The 16041-nt window shown below is 49.3% G+C and overlaps 1 protein-coding gene across 1 annotated transcript in view; it reads right to left on the bottom strand.

The window, feature by feature from the left end:
• Positions 1-15231, bottom strand: part of CCDC60 (coiled-coil domain containing 60) — an 82736-nt gene extending 67505 nt beyond the window's left edge. The window contains exon 1 of the mRNA XM_016201551.2: positions 15142-15231. Coding sequence (XP_016057037.1) covers positions 15142-15231 — 90 coding nt within the window. The remainder of the gene's footprint in view (positions 1-15141) is intronic.
• Positions 15232-16041: the final 810 nt, after the last annotated feature.

Here is a 16041-nt window from a genome sequence, read left to right on the forward strand (position 1 = left end):
CCCACGGAGAGCTCGAGGTCCCACGTGAATAAGCATGTCGTGAGTGGTTTGGGAGCACGCTTCCCATGGAAGTGCCTTAGCTCTCATAAGCAGGGCTGGTCTGATGAAAACCCCCATCTGCTGACGAGGGAACCGAGGCTCAGAGAGGTTAAGTAACTTGCTCAGGGTCACAGAACTGCTGGTGGGGTTGAAGGGGATTGGAACCCAGCTTTGCATTGTGGGCAAGAACCACAGTTGCTTATTGAGTGGAGATTACGTGCTAGGCATTTTTAAAATCCTCATCTGAGGATATGTTTTTTAGAGAGAGAGAGAGAGAGAGAGAGAGAGAGAGAGAGAGAGGTGTGGGGGGAGAGAGAAACATCGATGTGAGAAAAAAACATTGGTCAGTTGCCTCCCATACATGCCCTAACCAGGGATCAAACCCACAACCTAGGTATGTGCCTTGATGGGGAATTGATACAGGACCTTTTGGTGCATGGAATGATGCTCCAACCACTGAGCCGCCCATCCAGGGCTGTGCCAGGCATTTCATGACTGGAAAGGAATTGGAGGTGTAGTCTGAGCTCCCCATTTAGCGTTGGGGAGTTAAAGTTGCTCTGGGGTTGGGTCAAGGTCAGTCACCCTCCCCCCGCCACTCTACAACTTAAACCTGACATCTTCCTGTCTGCCCACTTCCAAGTTTTCCAAAGTTCACATACAGTCATCATCATCTATTGTGGAATCCACGCACCACTCTTTTACTATGAATGTTTTTCTTTACAGTGACGCTAAACCCAAAACCATACCTACTTTAGTTTCTTCCTACCCATGACACTATGCCTTTGAGGTGCTCATTAGTTTTCCTAATGCACTGTCAAAATTGTCGTATAATTATGAACATATAAAATCATCCTGTTTACCACTGGTGGCTTGTACAGCAGACTCTAGGCAATGTGGCCTGGGTGTCGTGCGAAATCTGTATCATGCCTGCTGACAAGGCGGCAGGGTCCGAGCGCCAAGGTGTCTCTCCGAGTGGAGATTCTTTGACGGATGCTCAAGACTTTCAGGAAGAAGGTTAGGACCAAGGCACTGCCTCACTTCCATGGTGTGGAGGGTTCTCCATTAGATCTCTAAGGTTTTGCCAGAAAATGGTCCCTTGATGTATGCTCTTCTAGAACCCTGGAGGTTATGGCAATGGGAGGATGTCTCCTAGTGACCATATTCATTATGCGTGAGCTCTAAACCTCCCAACCTCTTGCAAGATTGACATTATACCCCAACCTCACAGAGGAGAACTCAGAGAGGCACAGTGGCACAGCTAGCAAGGCGAGGAGCCCAGCTTCCAGCCAGGCTGGCCCAGCATCAAAACCCAGACTCTTAAATGGGATGCTTAGCTGCCATCCTGGCCCCTGGCCTGATGTCATTTCCCGCCTTGGATCATCAGACCTGGGAAGGTCCCTGGGTGGGGTCATCACAGGCACATTTCAGAAGTGGGTGCAGTGCTGTGGCTGTTGGGACCCTCCCAGAGACAGGGAGGTGGGGATCTGGCCAGGTTCTGCAGGAGGGAGAGGAGAATTCCAAGGCAGCCTTTTTCTTGAGGTCTGGAGACAAATCTACTTTTGAAGAGATGAATGACCTTGGGGATGCTGGGGTTTGCTTTAGAAAATTTAAGTGGCAGCTTAGGAGAGCTGCTGAGATTCTGACAGTGGGAAAAACCAAGGCTGAGAAAAGTCAAGTGTCTTGACCAAGATTTTATAGCTTGAACCCAGGTCTGACCAGGCAGATGTTTTCCTGACATATAGGTCACTTAGTCATTCATTCATTCATTCATTCATTCATTCATTCATTCATTCATTCATTCATTCATTTCACAACTGTTTATTGAGTCACTGCTCTGTTCAGACCTTCGGAATAGGTTGGGAACTATATTCGAGTTTTGGGCTCTGGAGAGAAATCCCTGGAATTTTCTTGATTTAAGTCCCTCCACCCTCTGCTCCCACTGAACACAGGTATCCCTGGGAGGGGGGTGTCTTGCATTTTTTGTTAATTATCTCAAGTATCTATTTTGCTGATATATAGACACAACCTAGTGATCTTCCTCTCCTAGAGAAGGAATCAATTCTCCAGTGACAGCTGCTTAATGAAGAAACATGAGCATGTTTCAAGAAATGGAATCGGGTAGGGAGAGTCAAAGCGCCCAACCTCTAGGTGCTAGGGCTCTCGCTGGTCAGAGAGCTGCCCACGTACTTTCAACCAAACAGTTGGGATGCGAGTGTTTTGGCGGATGCCCCAACCACCCAGCCTCATGTTATTAGTATTACCCATGTCCCAGGCTGATGGTGGGATGTCAAAGACATTGCTGAGATGGGCAGGGAGGAGCAGAATGCTCCACCCATGTGGCCCCTTCAAATAGACTTCGGAACCTCAAGTGCAGTTTTAAGGAGCCGTGTTGAAAAGAACCTTCTGTCACTCATCCAACTGTGACGTGTGTTTGGGATTGTTGTCTTGTAAATGAGGTACAAGGTGTCACATTTGCAACAGACTACTTATCTCAACCCAATGCGATATCTTGGATCCATTCCCAAGCCTCAGTGACCATGGCAATTCATTACTATGACAACTTAAACCGTGGTCGCGGACACAGAGCGCGCACCAACTGCCTGATGTTTGGCAACTTGGCCAAGAGCTTCACAACAATGCGTGATTGCATTTAATACGCTTTTCTTAATACATTATGGATACTGTGGGTTGGAGAGAAATTGAACTTCAAACATGGATTGTGTTGTTTGGCACCTATCTAAGGGTAGGGGTGGGGCAGGTTTCCGCAGGTTCAGGCAGGTTCGGACAGGTTGAGTGGTCACGGTTTCTGATGGGGTCTCGAGGCTGGGTCTCGGCTGGACTTGCCTGGTGTTTGAGAGAGAAAGGTGTGTAAAAAAGTGTAGAAGCCCTTAGCTGACTTGACTCATTTGTACCTCCTGCCTAGACCTGGAAGGCGTTTAAATTTGACATCCCTGCTTTCAGGAAGTGGGTCAGGAGGCAGAAGTCTGCACAACAGCAGCGCTTATTCATGCCCTAGGCAGACCTCTGGATGCCGGTTCATTCATTCATTCATTCATTCATTCATTCATTCATTCGACAACCATTTACTGGCACCTACTCTATGCACCAGGGAGGGAGAGGACAATAGTAATTAACACTGGGTGATATCACTACTTGCTTCAGGCACTGACCCACTTATCCTCACTAAGACTCCCTCAAGTAAACACTAGTATTGTCCCCTTTAATGGATGGGGTACTGAGGCTCAGAGAGGCAAAGTAACTTGCCTGTGGTTGCACAGCTGTTGAGCCCAGGTTCTTAACCACCACACATCACTTCCTCTGGCAAGACTGATTCCGGGGGAGCTTACATTAGCTTTCGAGGACTCCTCTGCCGCCCTCTGGATCTCCCCTGCTCTGCAGGTTTGAGAAATACAGTGTGACGGATGCCAGTAAAACTGGACAGCTCCTCCCGCCTGCTAAGGAATGCCATTGGTCAACCCCCTGTTTGTCATTTTCACCCCTTTCTGGACTATTTACAGGGAGACTGCTGGGCTGTGCATCATAAATCTTTTTAGCACCTTCCCTGCTGTCTTTCCAAATATGGCAACTTCTCAGGCCTGGATTTAGCGTCTGTTCCCCCCCGTGGAGGCGAGAAAGGCCCCATATAAGGCCATGCTCGTGTAGTTTCCATCTCCTTGCACAGATCTGCCTGCCTGGTTGCGTCTCTGGGGGCCCTCATGGTGCAGCCGTGGCGAGCCCCATGGGCTGGGAAGTCAGTGTGTGCCCCGAGGGGCCGACTCTTCGCCCTCCCCGGTTCTTCCCCTGTCCCCAGAGAGAACAGGCTTTGTCTTCTCCTCCCTCCCTCTTTCCTTTCTCCTCTCGGGATGTAAATTAGGAAAAGCAACACAGAGGGAGAGGAGAGAACAGCGGAGTGACCGGGTATGACAATAAAATGGCAAGTAAGCGAGGTCGGCTCAGAGGAGGAACAGGTGCCGCCCGGCCACGCTGATGGAGCGCAGGGCGTCTCCATGGAAACCCAAGTTGGGCGCAGGTAGGACCTCTTGTTAATTACACGGGAACCCCGGGTGCCCTGGCCGCCGCTGACCACACACTGGATTTCAGGCAGCAGATTCTCTCATGATCGCAAACTCTCGAGCTCAGAAATCCGAAGGCGTAATTCTTTACTGGTTGGCATTGAGTTATGTCCTGTGCCCCCAGCCCTGGCCGCCCCAGTCTGTCCCCTCAGTCCCCCTGGATCTCCACACGACCCAGCAGCAAAAGGGTTAACAGATGGCCAGAGTCCCTGCCCCAGTGATTGCTAAACATTTTAATACCCTTTACGCATCCTCAGCTATTACTACGAGATGGGAAAAGGGAGGCTCGGGCAGTTAACGCTGGGCTGCACAGCTAGAAAGTGGCAGGTTTGGGGTTCGAACCCGGGCAGTCTTGCTCTAGAGCTCTCTCCCCTCCCCCCTCTCCTCCCCTCTCTCCCTTTTCTTTAGCATCTTCGCCGTGATATACCTTGCGATTCGCATGCCATGTAATTCACCCATTTAAAGTGTACAATTCAGTGGTTTTTAGTATATTCACAGATGTGTGCAGCCATCACCGCAGTCAATTTTAAAACATTTTCAGTAGCTCAAAAAGAAACTCTTTAACTATCAACCCATTATCCCACAGTCTCCCCCAGCCCCTGGAGTCTAGTCTTCTTCCTGCCTCTATCGATTTGCCCGCCTGGACATTTCATGTAAATAGAATGATGTGGCATGTGTCCTTTGGGGTCTGGCTTCTTTCCCTGAGCAGACTGGTTCCAAGGCTCATCTGTGGTGTAGCATGCGTCAGGACTTCACTCCTTTTCATGGTCGAGTAATATTCCACGGCATGGATGTGCCACGTCTTTTTTACCCATGTCTCTGCAGATGGACATTGGGGCAGAGCCCACATGTTGACCTCTACATCAGAGAAGCTCACTGAAGGTCACAGTCAAGGGCAAACTTGGGACGCAGACCCAGGTCGGCTTCCTTGGTTCATGCACCCAGACACTGCTATGGATCTCTCGCTCCATATTGTTTGGGGAAGATGTGAAGCTCCTGTAGGGCAAACACAGTTTAGGGGACTCTGGGGATGTAGGGTGTGGGATTGGCATGTAGGAAATGAAAGCTATGAGTGACCATGGAGGAACCAGGGAAAAGAGAGACTTGAGGGCTCTTTCTGGAGAGGTAGAGGCTCTTGCACAAAAGGGGAGCGATGGACTGACTTCAGAGGGTGGGGCTGTGCGCCTCTGCCAAGTTTCTTAACCTCTCTGTGCTTATTTGTTCTTATGTAATAGGGTAATTATAACAGTACTTTCCCTGCAGGGTTGTTTGGAGGCTAAATGAGCTCATTCTTGTATAAGTAGTTGGACTGGTACCTGGCCCACCGTGAGCACAGTGGGCGTGTTTGCTATTACTTCTCTTATTACCTAGGAAGTATTTCCCGGGGTGGCTCACCTTGATCCCACAGATACACAGAGGAGGGTCCCTGGAGACTATATTTGGCTAAGAGACCCTCACAGCCCCACTGTCCTTGCTTCAGACCTCAGTTTTCCTGTATATAACATTAGGACAGTGGGCACATTCTCTGCCAGTGAACTGCATGCATGTTCTCCGAAACAGTGAGCAGAGAAAGCATCTCGGGGCTTTCATATTTGGAGCCATCTGCATGTAACTTGTTCCCTTTTATGGCGATGTTAAGTTTCTATCTTACTACTTGGATTTCCCCATGGAGCACCCCCACCCCTGCACCCTGTGTGCGCGCACACACACACACACACACACACACACCCGTTCCCAGAGCGCAGTTTCTCTGTCGGCACGGGAGTGGGGTTTCTCAGGACCTCCAGTCGGGGAGAGTTTGTCATCCTGTGCCCTACCTTGTCACTGCCCTGATCCCTCTGCCCTACGACGTGTGGGTGTAGGATAGAGCAAAGGTTAAAACCAAGGGCTTCCTGGACCAAGTCACCGAACCCCTTTATCTCCAGTTTTCTGATCCCCGTAATGGTGATAATAAGGTCATCTCCCGCCTGTGTTTGTTTGAGGATGAAATGGGTGAGTTCATGTAAAGCAATCGGCCTGTAGTAGGTAAGCTCTCAGTGCATCTTAGCTGCTACTGTTACTGTGAGGCCAGGACCCCCCCCCCCCCCCCCCCCCCCCCCCGGCGGGAGGCCCGGGCCTTTTAAACAGTGTGATCTCGGCCGCAGTACCCTTCCCTTAGTAAGCAGACTGGGGTGCCTGCAATTTGTGAGTTTACTGGAGAGAGACCGGCTCTGATCTCCGTTGGCTGTTAGGCGCCTGCCTGTGTGTCTCCCATCAAAGTGAGCCTCTGCCGGCATTCCAATCACATCCCCCAGTTAATGCCACATATTTCTGTGGAAAGGGAAACAAATTACATGCAGACAGCGTCGGCCGTGAAAGCTCCCAGCCACGCTTTTCATTGTTCAGGCGGCGTTCTCTGCTCACTGCTTCCCAGAACAGGAAGTTAATTGGCAGGGCCATTTATCTCACTTTGGTTAACCGGTAGATCCTCTCTGCCCTTTAGTTTGTAAACAACTCCCGGTATTGCTCTGATCCCACTTTCTTCCAGCTCTTGCCTCTGACCACAGAACACACACGCGCGCGCACACACACACACACGCGCACGCACGCACGCGTGCACGCAGGCACCGTGTACATTCGTATAATGTGGCGTAGTGAGGGCAGAATGGGTAGGATTTGATCAGTTTGGAAGTGGTGTCTCTTTACTTTCATTTTTAAGCAATTAAGTAAGTACAAGTGAGGAAATACAAACAATATGCTAAAGTGTTTCCTTTGCTCAGACGTGTATTCATTCAATAAATAGGTGTATTTTTTTTGAATGTCCATTACATGCCAGGGACGTGTTGACCCTCCTCTCATCTGTCCCTTTCTCTCCACCTCCCCTGGAGTCAGTCTAACCAGGGGTGGCCTAGGGTCAGGGAGGAAGCAGGAGCTTAGGATCCAGACAGAACTGGGTTCAAATCTTGATTTGCCACTCATGGCGTCGCCTGGGACACGTGATCCTACCCCCTGAGTCTCAGGCTCCTCGCTGGTAAAATGGAGCCTAATGTACTTCTCATGGTTGTTCTGAGGATTAAGTGAAATAATATATTTTTAAGCTACCACAGCATCCCTCTCGCTGTGTAGATGTTCGACGATGCGCTGGTTTTTGTCAGCCTCCCATGCCCACTGGGTTTTCCGTTACCCCCGGAGCTGGCCTCAGTCTTCGCTGTGTTCACACCTGGTCATCCTTGCTTCTAATCCCAAATGCTTTTCCAGGGAGCTTCTCCCGAAGCCCCGGACTAACCGAGATGCTCCTGCCGTCTGCTCCCGTGACCGGCCGTGCCGGGGACTGTGCTCTGCCCACCAGGATGCGCGTCAGTCACAAGACGCACCAGCAAACTTCTCAGAGCAGTTCAGGTATTAAAAAGGAAGAGAAGCTGGAGCCAACCCAAATGTCCATTGACAGCTGAATGGATAAACGTTCATATAGTCATACGATGGAACACAATTCGACACGAGACAGGACTGACTACTGGTCGGTATAGCCAAGAGCATGGATGAGTCTCAAAAACATGCTGAGCGGAAGAAGCCAGAGACAGAAGAGTGGGCCCTGCACGAATCCACGTACAGGTTTCTGTGACTCTGGGCGCCAGATCTTCATCTTCAGGGTTCTTCAGAACTGGGGAATCTGCTGGCCTGCATTGCTCTGCCTCCTGAACCCTAGAGAGGAACTCTTTGGCGTCGGCCCCATCGGCCTGAAATCCACCTCTGCGTGAAAACAAAGACGATGTCTGGGCGCTTTGTGGCGCTGGTTAAATCCGCTGCAAAGCATGCTGGTAAGTTCACGCTTTCCACACGCTGCAGCTGTGCCATTTCTGCCTTGAACCCGCTGGGCCTTTGTGGCATCGACTCTTTTATTTTTTATCCATTTGAAGCCAATACTATGCTTTGCTGAGAACCAGGCTTTGTCAAATGAAGACATAAGCTGCAACACCATTGCCTGGTCTATATTAGTGAACCGTAACTCGATATCAAGTTCATTATCAAAACAAACCCCGCCATTTGCCTGAAGCCCTGGGATCTGTGTCCAGCTGGAAAGAAAGCCTCCCTTTTCTTTGTTAAAGCAGAAAGGCGAGGCTTCGGAAAAGTGGCAATTTATGCTGCAAAACCCTGACATGCCCTTAACCGAAACCGCGTGAATTGCGGGTCGGTCCCGCCACTTGCAGTGGAGCCACCCTCATGTTCATCTGCTTTCGGTTTCAAACATTACCTGGGCCACTCTGTTATCAATCTTGTCTAACGATCTGTTTAGCCAAAGTGCGAAATTGCGGACCGGGCTCCCTGACAATCCGGGGCAGACAAAAGAACAGTGATGATTCTGTGGGTCTTGGGGACTGGAGGGCCGGCTGAGCACTTGGTCTGAAAGGCTGTCCTGGTGGCCCCGCCGTCTAGGGCGTTTCTTTTCTCTTTTGAAACAGGTGAAATTGTTAGGATAATTAAAGAAGCTAAAAGGAAATATAGGAAGAGGTAGGGGGTGGAGAGAGACCTGGAGAAGGGCAGGAAGGAGGGAGAGTGAGAGAAAGGAGGGGGGAGAGAGGGGAGGGGAGGTTGAAAGTGCTTCTGATTTTTCATGAATCAGGGCTGGCTGCCTAGGGGGGTGTCTGACCTCTGGCCACCATCCCCACCCCTTCATTAAGGCCCCCACCATGGATTAAACGCAGGTCTTTTATGGGGCCAGAAGTGGCTGTCTTCCGTCACAGGCGGACAAGGGACAATGGGGTTTGGCTTCCTTCCGCGTCAGTTTGTAGTAGGACCCTGTTCTTATATCAGAGAGGAAGAAAAGGGGACACTTTGTTTCATGAGTAGCCGTGAGATGGCTGATTGGATGGGACTTCTGTGGACAGTGTGACATCCTCCCCAGAGCACCCCTGTAATTTCCCATGAGCTCCGAAGGCTTTGGCAGCGAGCAGGACCCAGCCGTAGGAGCGCGATCTGGAACTGCATTTGGACACTTGGGAGTGAAGCCAGGTCTCCATGGGGCTCATATTAGCAGCTCTGGGGGTATCACGCCGAGGGGAGGGAAATGGGTCTTTGGGGCCAGACCAGCCGGGTTTTTGAGTCTCGGCTTCTCCATCACACAAATCACTTTTGGTCTCTGAGCGTCGGTCTTCTTCTCTGTAAAGCGGAGGTGATAACACCTCCCTTACAGGGTAAGGCCTCAAGGTAATGTTTGTAGGTCACCTGGCGCACTGAACCCTCCGTAAGTGGTAGGGAAACAAGACAGTAAACGGGTAGGATAGTATAGACTGAGGAGCCAGGGTTCCGCAGGCATCAAACTCCAGGTAGCTCTAAGAGAATGGGCCCTCCCACCCCGATTCTTACCACCTATAGAATATACAGTTGTTCGTATGGAGAAAAGACAAGTAATACAAATAAATAAGTAATAAATAATAATGCAGGAATAAACTGTAAACCTACTTTTGCCAACCCCTGTGTGTGTGTGTGTGTGTGTAGTGTGTGTGTAGTGTGTGTGTGTGTGTGTGTATATATATATAGAACCCTACTGTTGGCATTACACATGACAGAGCTTGGGGAAGGGGGGTCGGGATGTACATAAAACACTAAAAAAGGTGGAACACCAGGAATCATAAGTCAACCTCAGTTATTACGCTGAATCCAGCCTCTCCGGATATTATCTCGACTCTTCACAAAATTCAGTTACAGGTGAGAAAGCTCAGCCCCAGAAAAGTGGAGGCGCAGGCCAGCGGCAGCAGGACCCCGGAGCGATCCGTGGCCCAGGTGCTGAGTCAATCAGCCCTGATGTGTAGACAGTTTAAATCTCATGCCCTGGAGCCGCAGGGAAAGGGATATTTATTGGTTTGGGGGAGAAAGGGTAAAGGCGTGGCTATTTTGGGGTTCCAGAATCGTCCAGGCTGCGGACCCTGGTTTCTACGAACCTTGCGGCGGCACCACGCTCCCCACGCCTATCATTCCTCCTTCCCCTCCCAGGGTGCCAGGTTCGAGTTCTCTCACATTCCTTGCTACCTGTCAGTTAGGCATGGCTTCCTGTGTTTTGAAAGGCATCTTTTAAAAGGTCAAAAATACCAGAGAAGCAGTTTGATTAGTTGAGAATGAAATCAGCTAATAAGCAACAGCAACAGAGGCGACAGTCATGTGCTAATTGCCTTTTGGGCATTTTCTTCAAGGGCTCTTGGCAATGCAACATTTTAGTCTTGTTACCCTTTTGGCTGCCTTTCCCCTGAATGCATAAAAAATGATCAGCATCAGAGTTATCATCTCTGGAAATGTCAGTGTTTAAATGTTGTCATCTTGATATTTGGGAGCCAGTGGCTTCCCTCCCCAAGTGGAAATGTGAAGAGATAGCACTTCCTGTGTGCCAGGGGCTGAGCTTGGCATTACCTCAGTGATCCTCCCAACAGCCGCCCTTCGAAACAGGAACTCATTTCTGTATGGGAGGTAGGGAAACCGAGGCACAGAGAGTAACCTGCCCAAGGCCAAGTACTGGGATGGTATCCGTAGTTATGGAGCACCCAGCATGTGCTGGGGATGTACCTGTGATCAAAACATTCGTGGCTCTTGTCCAAATGGAATTTATAGTTGCCTCACCCTGTGCATAGAGCTGTCCTTGGTCCTGAGAATAAATTTCTACCTAGTGCCAGGCCCTGTAGTAGGCTCTGGGGATAGAATCATGAGTAAGGCATGATGGTCCTCTCCCTCAAGGAGCTCCAAACTTAGTGGTAGAATCAGACAAATAGGTGATTATGATGCAGGGTAATATATATATATATATTTTTCTGTAGAAAATAAAATGTTTAGAATGGGTCAGAGCCTGGATTCAGACTGAATTCACTTAACTAGATCTTTGCCCAAATTACTCAACCCAATTAAGCTGTTTATGATGATCCACATCTCAGCCAGCAACTCATTGCTCATTAGCTGGGCCTGTCTTCCTCTCCGTTTTAAGCTAGCATGTCTTGGCAGTGTACTGACCCAGGATCAAAATATGCCTTTCTTAGAAATGACTTTGATTAGAAATGGCTTATCAATCTTCATTGAAATGAGCATAATTTAGAAAGATGAGTTTAAACCACATACAGCGTTTTCCCCACCCCCACCATCCTTAGCTGTGTTTCTCTTCCAGAAAAGCTCCCTAGCATATTTTACCAAGAGCTCAGGAAAATCCAAATGTCCTTGTCTGTGGTCACGGGCACAGTCACATTCTTGTTTGCATTGCCTACAGCTAAAATTGGCACTTTCTTTTTTTTTTACTGCTAGAGAGTTTCAGATATACTCTTTAAAATCTCACCCATGGATGCCCCTTTTAGAGAGAGACTTGTCTATCTCCCCTTCTTACTGCAGCCAACCCAGCTGATCTTAAGATCACAGAGGCTCTGTCTAGTTGGTTGGTCCTGGATTCAAATCCCATATCCATCACCTACTTATCTGGGTTTCTCTGGGCAGGTTAAAAAACAAAACAAACCCCTCTCCAAGACTCAGATTGCTCATCTCTATAAAGAGGGCCAATGACAGCACCCGCCCCACAAGACCGAGGAGTTGATTTTGATAATATTTATAAATCACATGAGGCACAGCAGCCATTATCTATCTGGTCTCTAGAGTCACAGGGCAAGGAGGGAGCCAGGTTGGATTCCCTGGTTCTGCAGGTGAACACGAAGTGAACCAGAGAAGTTAAGTGACTTGTCCAAAGTCATACAGCTAGGTAGCCAGAGAGCTGGGGTTAGGCTGGTGAGGGACAGGCTGGCCCCTCCACCGTTTGGAGCTCCGGAAACACCTCGTCGTGGAAAAGGGGCTGATAGAAATAGAGACAGAGCATTCTAGAAGAAAGCGGGTGAAGGGCATGGCATAGTCAAGACCCAGTTTGGCTTCCGAGTAGACCAAGTAATGAGGAATGAGAATCCAAAAGTTGGCAGGGACCAGATCATGCAGAGCCTCTTAAACCTCATTAAGGACATTACCCTTCATTGTGAGGGCAGTGGAGGGCCGCTTAATTGTTTTAAGCAGGGGAATGACACTGTCGTGCTTGCATTGAAAGACAATGGGTTGGAAGAAGGTCAGAGTGAGGGCAAAGAGGACAGTTAGGGGGCAGGTGGAATAGTCCAGGCTGCAGATGATGGTGCCCCAGGCCGGGCAGTGACCTTGGGGAAGGAGGCAGTGTCCACAGAACACTGATTGGACATAAGGGGTGATGGCGAAGGCGGGGTCAAGGGGAAGCTCGGGTTGCTGCCTGAATATTTGGGTACACAGTTGCATTATTTATTTATATGGGGAACGTCTCACCGTCAGATCAGCATTCAACTAGGGGAAGGTGTCCAGGACTTAGTAGTCCTCCACTGCTGTGGTTCTCTCCCGGGGATGATCTTGCCCCCAGAGGACATACTATCTGGACACATTGTTAGTTGTCACAGATGGAGATGCTGCTGACATCTAGTGGATAGAGGCCAGGGATGCTGCTCGACAGGGATGCGATGCACAGCACAGCCTGTTGGCCCCAAATGTCAGCAGTGCCAAGGCTGTTGAACCCCTGCTCTGCTGAAATGCAAGGCCTTTGGTTACTGAGAGCTGTAGTGGGAATTCATCGAGCAAAGTCCTCCGTAATCTGACAACCCCACGGGGTAGAAAAACGTGGGCAACTTTGTGTGTGGAGAGAAAGCGTTTTAGATTGATCTGGAGCTCTGTAGGGGAGCATTTTGTCAGACAGGGTATTTATTATTTGCCATCTCGATTCATGGTTATTTATGAATTTTCTCTCCAAAGGAACTGTGGGTTCCGTGGGAGAAGACCCCAGGTCTATTCATCTTAGTGCCCCCCAACATCCATCTTTGTAGCTGTTCAATATAGACCTCAGAAGGTGGCCCTGACTGTGTACCAGGCTACAATGGGCATTATTTGCTGTCACTTCTGCCACTGAGTGTACTACAGCCCACCATGGACCCCTTGAATCCCCTGAGAACCCTCAACCCATTCCAGAAACCATCACAGCTATATAGGGTGTCCCCCCAAAATATACACACACTTTAACAGCTGATAGCTCAATTGATGTTTCTTTCTTTTCAAATCTAACCCATTGGAATTAATAATGGCAGCCAGATGTGTATACATTTTTGGGGGACACCCTGTATAATCTCCCCACTTTGTGAAATCCTGAATCCCCAAGGTTGCTTCCAGGCTTGCAGATCACTAGACATGCGACTACTCTTCAAGTTATTAAATAAAACTGCCGATTGCATAAATTCCAATTTAGGCAGAAACACATTAGATTGAAATTGAGCCCCGCCAGAAGTTTTCTCAGCAGAGTCGGAAAACGGGAATTTTAGAAGGGAAAATGCCACCATCTCAGGATAGACTGTATCCCATTACCGGCGATGATGGTTTTGAATTTAGCTGTCGGAAAGATCGAGAAAAATATGTTGGTTTATTCAGTCCAAGAAGGGTTTAATTGGCTTCTGTCAGATTTTATGAAAGTGCTACTTGCTGCTGAACCCCACGCGGATTCTGTCGCTTTTGAATTTAACAGCTGACGGCTGGGTCTTTGGCGGTTGGGGAAATGCTGAAAGCAGGTCAAGAGCAGGTCTCTTGCCGTCGTTGTGCAAAAGCTCGTCTAACCCGACTTTCCTCAGCCCCCCCCCTCCCCGGCCCCCGCAAGGAGTGGATGGAAACAGATAGAGAATAAAGGTGGGGCACCTTCTTCATGTTATTTCCTTTAAGTATATGTTTTTCAGAGTTTCCAGAAGGCGGTTACATGTGCTTGTCTTTTAAAATTTTTTTTCCACTGCAGTATCCCCAACACGTGAAATCATGCTTGACACATTCTTTGAGCTCAGTAAATACAGGGCAGGGTAAAAGTAGGTTTACAGTTGTGAGTACTCCTGTCTTGTCACTTATTAATGATTGTATTACTTTCCATACGAACAGCTGTAAACCTACTTTTGGGGTCACTTCTCGTGCTCTCACACTCACCTTTGCTTCCGAAACAGGGGCTACCTGGCTCATCCTTTCTCTCGTAGGAGGGGGGGAGTGCAGTCCCAGAGGGGGCTCCTCTGGATGAAACCCACTCCTGTGTAGCGTTGTGAGATGAAAGGACACACACGAAGACCGCATCTTGCAGAGTGAGCTCACCATGAGCGGTGCATAAAGGTGTGTTAATCCTTAGAAACGAGAAGCTCAGGAACACTTGGGACTCCCACGTAAGCATGGCCGAATTTCAGGCTCCCTTTTGTGCACTGACACCCCCCCCAAAAAATCCTGTCGTCCTTCCGGGGGCAGGATTTTGGGTGAACCACAGTGGGCCAGTATGGCCTTTGACCCTCTCCCCCACTGTTCACCTACCTTGGCCAATCGATGGTGATATCAGGGTTTGTGGATACAATAACAGACACACTTTACAAAGACATAACCGGCCTACCCAGTTATGATCATTTAAAAACAGAAACACTTGACTCCGGTCATTAAATCAACAACAGTATTTCATGTCACTTATATACATTATCAAGTAGTTAGCATCATGCTAAACAATTTCCATATCTTACTTCACTTAATCCTCACACTGTTTCTGCTGAGTTGAGGTTCCTGCACTCACTTCTCAAACACGAAAATAAAGGCTCGGGATGCTAAGCAACTCGTCTAATGTCAGGAACAGAGTTAGGCTTCAAAACCCAAAGTCTGGCACTCTGCGCTCTCCCCGTAAGAGAGAGGATGCGTGGGTACCTCGAGCCCAGTGGATCTCTGAAAATAATTTCTGCAACGGCAAACCTGCAATTCATCTTAATTTTTCCCCTGATGTTCTACAGTGTCACTGCCGATTTATCCCATCACTTTGGAATTAACGGCTAATAGGATGGCCTAGCTCACCGTTCTGGCTGCCGTCTCATTCTGTAGGAGAAACCAACCGTTGATAGCAACAGGGGCGTGTCTCCACACTGCAGTCACACCACGACTCTTCCCCCGCCCCTTGTTGGTCGGGAGGCTAATTCTTACTTCACTTGGTCTTGAAAACATGTTTGGTTTCAGCAGAGAGGGGGAGACTTACCTGTGCTGGATGTTCTGAGGCATAAAAGGGCCAGAGGGCCCTTGAGTTGGGGGAACTCTGCATCTTCTTGGTGGTTGCTGCCTTGGTCATTTTGGAAATCCTTCAGGCTTAGCCTGTGTCCCCAAGGGAAGAGTTTTTCCAGAATCTTCTACCGCAGCAGCCACGGGTGTGAGACGCGCCAGCAATTTCACCCTGACTCCCAACTGCCAACTACAGACTCCAAAGAGGTTTCTGACCCAGGTGTAATGGAAACCAAGTCATGAGGGTTTCCCACCAACAGGGTGAGGAAGTCCAGCCGGAGCGGGTGAAGAAAGCCTGGAATTCTTCACTTGTTTAGAAAGTTACAAACTTTTATGAGCTTTCCCTCTCCCTGACAAGGAGTATTTTTCTCTCTTATAAACAAAAATAAAATATGAACTAAAAAAATAAAACTCCACTGATAAAGTCCGAGGGGGGCCCATGGAGGGGCCCCCGGATCCCCATTTTAAGGCGGCCCCAGCCTGCAACTCAGGTTCCCCGGTACCAGGGAGAGAAACCGCCAGGGGCAAACTGCGAGGCTGGGCCCGCGCGGTTGCCTGGCAACGGGACGCCGAAGCGGGCTTCCTCATTGGCTGGGACTGGTGGGGGCGTGGTTGCGAACTCTGGCTGCTGGGATGCTGGCTGGGAGCAGGTGGCTGGCTAGGGAGCCTCCCCTTAGGCCTGAGGACCTCGACCCTTCTGTCTGTCTAACTACAAGCAACTAATTCCCTTCCAACTCTGTCCTGCCCTGCTACTAACCCCCTAGTGATTTCCTGTGTCTTGGGTTGGGAAGCTAGGTGTGTGCCTTTAGCCTCGCAATTACCTTAACCTGAGGTTCCCATCTCTCTTCTCTATCCACCTGACAAACTCCTACTCATCCTT

This window comes from Miniopterus natalensis, chromosome 20 (assembly GCF_054644295.1).
Source record: "Miniopterus natalensis isolate mMinNat1 chromosome 20, mMinNat1.hap1, whole genome shotgun sequence".
Taxonomy (NCBI): Eukaryota; Metazoa; Chordata; class Mammalia; order Chiroptera; family Miniopteridae; genus Miniopterus; species Miniopterus natalensis.